The 7,397-nt window shown below is 42.9% G+C and overlaps 1 protein-coding gene across 1 annotated transcript; it reads right to left on the reverse strand.

The window, feature by feature from the left end:
- Positions 1 to 1,619: 1,619 nt before the first annotated feature.
- Positions 1,620 to 6,996, reverse strand: shox2 (shox homeobox 2; the record flags this gene model as incomplete). Its single annotated transcript, XM_084462860.1, has 5 exons — positions 1,620 to 1,913; positions 2,469 to 2,557; positions 3,075 to 3,132; positions 5,292 to 5,500; positions 6,750 to 6,996. 5 exons carry the CDS (start codon positions 6,994 to 6,996, stop codon positions 1,620 to 1,622), a joined length of 897 nt encoding a protein of 298 aa, XP_084318986.1.
- Between the last annotated feature and the right edge of the window lie 401 nt (positions 6,997 to 7,397).

Genomic DNA, 7,397 nt, shown 5'->3' on the forward strand with positions numbered 1-7,397 from the left:
TTTGGCAAGGGGTAATAGTCTCTCTCATGTTCCTAGCTAAACTGATCTGTCACATATCACAATTTACTGATAGCCTACAATTCATGAATAATTAATTTACTATAGTCAAAGGTAGCCTATATGCTACATTTGACTAGTAGGCCTAGTCGTAGTATTGGCCTAGTAGCAATTATAATAGGCATAATAATAATTATTATCATTGTCATGATAACTCTTATAATTATTGCCTAATAATAGCTGCTAATAATACATAGGCTACATATTCACACTGTCGAGTATTTCATAAAAAGAAATTTCCGTTGATTTATTGTGAACTGAAACATTTTGTTCATGGTGAATTCACGTTTCACATAAGTGGATGGGGGGGAAAAAAAGAAAATTTCTATGATATTCTTTTAAGAAACCCGTGCCTCTGGTAGTTCACGTTCACTGTTATAAAAACACCAACAATACATACAGAATGCACATGATCTGAACACACTGGGAGAAAGGAAAACAACAAAATGCCCCCACAACGCATTCATAAACCACGAAATCATAAAAAGAATGCATGTTTCTTGTGTAGTCTGTTATTAACATATTTTACATGTGCCCGTACCATCTCACATACAGTATGCCGAATAATAATTTGTTAATCTAATAAAAGTTTGTTTTATGTTCCGCAAAACATTTGGAAATATGGAACCACGTAGGCTATATCCGGGTAACTGAACTTCAACATGACCTTATTAATGTCACACCTATGCCTTATAGCTCCATAACACCTCGTTTCCACCACACGCACACACACACACACACACACACACATACACAGACACACACACACACACACACACACACACACACACACACACACACACACACACCTTCGACTGAAAGCAAAGCCATGAGGTCCAACAGCATTGAAGTGAGAGTGAAAGTTAGTTCGTTCATCAGTGTCTGTTGGTGGAGGTGAGGAAGCCTGATTGAGAGAAAGGGGGCCAGCTCGAATCACATCAGAAGTGTGTGGAGAGAGATTCATGCAAACACTACCGAGGCGAATTCATTTTCGACATAAGCAACAGAAGAAAAAAAAATTCACATCATTTTTTTGTCTTTCTATTTGTCCCAACGTACATCCGCGGTTTCCTTTTACAGAGAGGGAAACATGTTTGAAACAGAACGAGGCCAGCCTCTATGGTTTCAAAACGAAATGGTCATCATCATAATAAAACAAAACGAACAAAAAACAACGCAGAATAGTTCGCCTTGTTTTACAAGGCATCGAACGTCCCAGCTGCATCCTCTGGCCTCCATGGCGGTCCTGCGCTGACATCTCCACCCTATGGTTCACCGGGCTACCGAGAGCACGCGGGGACCGGGAACGATGTCACGTCTATCCACTCTCTCCTTTTGGCGTCCATATAGTTACTATGGATTCACAGTCTGTTATCTTTGTTTTATCTCATAAATAGCCTATATTTTCTATAGTTATACATGTTGTCCTTCATTAGAAAAAAAGAAACATAAATATTGTCCTTGTTTTTTTTCGCTTTATAAGCGTTCTTGTGGTGATGCTCTTGTCTTGTCGATGACTCAGTCACCGATGGAGACATTCAGACGCGCGCCGCTAGCGCGTGTCACAGTCCCAGAGCAGCCGCGTGCTTTTTGGCCTTGAGTCTCAGATCCGCGATGCTGGAGTTTTTGTTGGTGTTTTTGGCGGCAGCAGCTGCGGCCACAACCGAGGCTGCAGAGGCCGATTCAGCCGCGAGCGTAGCTAGGGGTAACCCAAACGGCGGAGCCGGAAACATCATGTAAGGCGCGTGCGCCGCCAGGTGAGAGTGCAGGTGGTGGTGCGCGTGGGCCACCGCGCTGTCCAACTGCAGTTGCGCCTGCACCTGAAAGGAGAAGGGCGGCACGTTGCAATGACTATCCTATGGGCGCGCGCATGGGGAGAGAGGGGAGAAATTCATTAACTTATGGAAAGCCCGCCTGTGTTCATTACTATGACTGGCTATAATTCCTATGCATTGCATTTTCATCACGATGAAGCCAGATGTATCAAATCAGATGGCAATTTTGAAACGGTGGGTTTAGTTAAATGTGGGTAGCCTATAGGCTACAGTAACTGACATGGAGTTGGCACCAATGAAGATATAGTATCAGAGTTGAAATGTTGCCATCATTCTGGATCCATTAATAAAAGCCCGTCACCAAACACAAACACATCTAATTCACTCTAATGAAACCTAACATCCCCTGATTAGGCTACCCAAAATATCCACAACATCTACAGGGGGATTTTCCAGTTGAGGCCTACAACATCACGCCATGCAGGGCACTACATTACTTCCAGGCTGGGTAATTAGAGTTGTGTTACCCCCTGCATTGGAACTGGAGGCTCCCCACAGCCCTTGGACCGGGCCTGTGCCAAGACAGCAGTCCGGAGATCGTTTTAGTCAAAGACAACACGCTTCAAAGTAACTTGCCTGTTGGAATGGCATCCGTAGGGCCCCCACGTTGACATATGGCGCTACACGACAAGCTTCAAACTGACTGGCCGCTCCAATCAGAACTCCTGGAATGAGACAGAATTCGTTAAGGGAATACCCCGCCCAGACACAGGCCTAATCAAGGCAAATAAACTCCACAACAAACAACAGCCACTTAAGGGTGTCTTATTCAAAATCTAAAATTAACTTATACGCAATAGGGTAGAGATTATTAACTGTGGGAGACGTGACAGATTTATCAACTCTTAACTCCAGACCATAATATTACATTGACTTAATAATCTTATTTAGGCTACTCCATATTTCAGAATTAGGCTTTATACTGTGTTGAGTAGCCAACTTTATTGTTTTTATGAAGATTATTAACATCGTATTCACCCATTGTTTCACTTGAAATTACTTAACTATAAATGTCTAAGTAGTCATATATCTGAGTGTAAATGTGGATATTCCAGAAGTGAGAGTGTTTGTTCTAGCGCAGGAGTGAGATTATGAGTTCTAGCGCAGGAGTGAGATTGTGGGTTCTAGCGCAGGAGTGAGAGTGTGGGTTCTACCGCAGGATGAGAGTGGGTTCTAGCGCACCTTTATGCAGCTGGTTCTCTTGCTTTCTGCATTTGGCCCTCCGGTTCTGGAACCAGACCTGCAGGGAGAGACATTAATTAGTGGCCGTGATTGGCAGCTGTTTGTGGGGGCATGTGTAATGCGTCTCAAAGTGACAACAACCGCAGAAAAACAACGTCCCCGAGGAGAACTGAAATATTAATGGAGCTTAACCCCAGGTTTTAATTATTCCATTTAGCCTACAACAAGGGGGCAGAGAGAAAAACAAAACGAAAACGAGAAGAGAAAAAACAAGGAGTGTTGGCCTACCCAGAAACGAAACGAGGAATGTGATGATAATATTAGGGCAGCAAAAACACCCTTGTTGGCGATCTGCAGTCTGGATTGGACTGTAATAAATAACCTTGTCAGCGCCGGTTTCATCTTTCTATAGATTAGCGTCCCTGAAGAACCGAATAGACTCTCCGATATCGAATAGCAGCCTGCGATGACGGTTTAGAACATCAGAGCAACGCGATCTGAGAACATATCTCTCTCTCTCTCTCTCTCTCTCTCTCTCTCTCATTAATGGCTGCTGAAAAATAATTACCTTAATCTTCAGGAAAATCTATGTCGCCGAAACGTTTAAAAGCCTTACATTTTTATTTAATTACTGCCATAACACGCACAGAACAAAGCCTTTTAAAAGACAGCCCTTCTTCTCTTTTAATTCAGTTCCTTACAAGCGTTGTTTCTGAGTATATTGGAACGGAGATAAAACGTCTCATTACTATGATAATCTACTTTGAATACCCTACAAAGCTGCGGATAGATTAGCCCACAATGCATTTAGCAATTTCTCTCCACATCGCTTACACAGAGCGAGATTGAAATAAATATCATATTGATTTGACTGTCAATTTTTACCTTGTATACATAGCTACCTTTGACCACAGTGCAGTCGAGTCAATAACACACACACACACACCCCTATGGATGATGAATGAAATGACAACAAATAGCCTTACAATATGAATTATAAAGATCCTGCATTGTAACGACAAAATAATTGAGCTTTTGTTTCATCATTCATGCAACTGGCACCAAAAGAACCATATCGTATATGGTCGTTCACATCATGGAGAGAGGGGGGTGGGGGGTGGAGAGAGAGCGGATCTTGATTTGGATAGAAAATAATACATAATTTATGTAAATCCTTGAGCTGTGCTCCTTGCACTCGCCTTGCTGGGACACAATACGCCTTGGTAAAATTCCAATTCTCGCCGGGGGACCCTGCAAACAGCGCTAGCTTTAACTTTTTCTTATGGGGGGGGGTCTTTTGGGCCCGTTTTATGATTTTTTCAGAGAAGACCGACATATTCAGTGAGGAGACAATCACTCAGCCGTCTCCCCGAGCTGACAGAAGGGGATAAAAGGCCTGAAATAAGATATTATGGGGTTTGATAAATCAGATCAGAACCGATGTCTATGTTCATTGTCATTGCTCGGCTCAGTCTCTCCTCTCCCGTTACACGGAGATTGTGCCCCCCTCTCTAAAACGGCTTATTAGGTTTCTGTGCAGATGGTCTTTCCCGGTGAAAAAAACACAGAAGAAGGCCTACAGATGTAGCTGCCCCGGGTAACATACACCAATGATGTGAGGACAAACACTGTATAAGGATATGTTTATAGAAACGATCACTGATCAAGATTAGCCTACGGATTATAACGCCATGCTTGTAACGCGAGTAGCCTACTATAATGCATAAATACTAAAGAGTAAAGAAGATCTTACGCGTTACACTTTTGAGATATTATTTAGGCCTATAGGCTTTGGAATCGGGCAGCTGTTGTATTCTCAGCTAAACATTTGCACTGGGGATAATTTCAAAACATGAAAGGCGATACTTTCATTATTACTGTTCATTAGTACACAAACGCACACACACACACCATTTTATGACCACTATTTAGCAATATTCGATCCATTGCTTTAGTTTTCATCAATAATTCAGTGCAACATCAGTGGGGCATGCGGGGTAGAAGCCCTTAATATGTCTACAAATGATTTGCATCCTCAGAACGAGAGGAAAGTAACCTAAATCCATTCCCATTTCCCCACTAGCCAACTAGTTTGATCGAGTAGTGTGTTTATCCTCAAAACGTCTACTGCCGAGGTAAAGAAACTGGGCAGAATGCAGCCCTATCGAGGCTGCAAACCGCTTGGTCAAGTAAAAACCGAGAGGGGATCTTACTTACTTGTACTCGCGCCTCGGACAGCCCCAGCCGCTGGCTCAGCTCCTCGCGCATGAACGCGTCAGGGTAGTGGGTCTCGTCAAACAGACGCTCGAGCTCGTTCAGTTGCTCTAGTGTAAAGTTAGTCCTACTTCTTCTCTGCTTGATCTTAGTCTGTGCCTCATCCTCCATCGTCTTTGAGTCCTCTTTTCTGTCTTTCATATCCGTGTTACCTATTTAAAGGGAGTAGTGAAGAAAATCGTTCATATCCGTACCTGTGTTACCTTATAAGCAACAAATGATAAAGCAGCTTTGATGGAGAAAAAAAAGGCCTACATGTAGAGGCAAGCAGCATCACCGAGAGTGACCTTGCTAAAACCAACATGTAGATCCGCCCATCATAACACGAATATCAGTCTCGGATGTTTTGTACTGCAACATAAAGGTGTTTAATTATTAAAAGCTTATAAATATGCATGGCCACTTTTGGACGTCCCGTCGAATGTGCTTCTCGTAGTCTACGTGTCAAATATTTGCATGATGCTAGTGAATTTGACGGACATGATAGGCCTATAATCTATTTTGTTTTTACATGCTGATTTTGCCAAATTGTCAAGGATGTCCACAGGCGCGAGCAACCTTACTCTTTTCAGCTCAACATGGTTTTGATTTTAAAAAGGCTGCCGTGCGTCACGGTTCAAAACAGACCGTGGTGTTTATAGATATAAGATATCATTATTGTGGTGTTTAGAAAATCGTTTTTGTTTCAGCCACATTCTTCGTATCATCAACTAATGGTAGGCCAACATGCCTATTATGAAAGTAATATAATGGTAATATTATAGGCTATATTAGCCTGTGTTGTCTGACAATAGTATCACAATAAAAACTGACCACAGGTGTTGTCTGAAAATACACACATTTGTGGTAAATTATTGTTTTGCTTTGTGTTCAACGTAGTCTTTTCAACCTTTTATGTACATCGCATAAGGTGGTTTAGCCTCCTTCAACATGTTTCTCAGCTGAACACAATCACTGGATGAGAAACATTTGTATTTATGTTTACCTTACTTCACACATCATCTGATATTGTAATATCGTTGTTATTGCACAATTATGACACTTGAACTGCAGCATGATCGACTTCTATCTAATCTAATGTTCCCCGCAGGATAGAATATGTGTTAGTGGAGAACTTTAAAACAAGTACGAGTAATTTGAATAAATTTGAAGTCATTTTCAAGAGGAAAAAGCTGTGATTCGTGTGGTGTGGTTTAACCACAAAAAACGTTTACTCGCTTGAACAACAAGGCCTACATGTCTCCTAAATCATTCATGTTTTACGCACGGACCGGGGAATTCTCAATGTCGCTATATGAAACTTTAAAACAATAGATAAACATGTCACATGTCTATAAAGGCCTAAAAGAGAACTGGAGATGGCTGAATACTGGTATTAATTCACCGTTGTAGCGTTCTTACCATCGATGAGTTTCGGGCTTCCTGCATCCCGAGTCCTCTCCGGCCCTAGCATGTCCGGTTCCCTGCTCGGAGATCGCGCGCCTCCCCGGACGATAGCGTTCACTTCCTCGCGATTCGGTTCTGTGCCGAGAGCCTCCCTGCCTCGCGCTGCTCCGGTCTCCAGCACCTCCCGGTACGTGATCACCTCCTTCTTTTCCTTCACTTTTTGATCAAAAGACTTAGACACAAAAGCGGTGAGTTCTTCCATCATTGCTCCAAAAATCTTCCCCGCGTCTTGTTCTCTCTCTCCCTCACTCTCGCTCTCTCTCTTTCTCTCTGCTGCTCTACAGCTTAAGACATCAATAGTGTTTATTTTTGTCTCCCTAAATGCAAGGTGATGTTTGTTGCCAACTCTGGATCTCGCGTGCAGCTAAAAAACGCTGGAGATCTCGGCCAATTCCTCTCTGTGCGGAGTAGCGACCCGCTGCTGATCCTCTATTGAAGTCACAGTATTTATACTTTGCAACGCCTGCCCCTTGATCCGTGCAAATTACCTCCCCTCAGGACGCCAGGATGAGCCCCTTCCAGTCTCCGCGCACTGACAGCGGAGGGGGAAAAATACATAGCAGCCCTTCGCATTTCACATCATCCTTACGAGCTTGCTATTGG

The sequence above is a fragment of the Borostomias antarcticus genome, assembly GCF_949987555.1.
Source record: "Borostomias antarcticus genome assembly, contig: scaffold_178, whole genome shotgun sequence".
Taxonomy (NCBI): Eukaryota; Metazoa; Chordata; class Actinopteri; order Stomiiformes; family Stomiidae; genus Borostomias; species Borostomias antarcticus.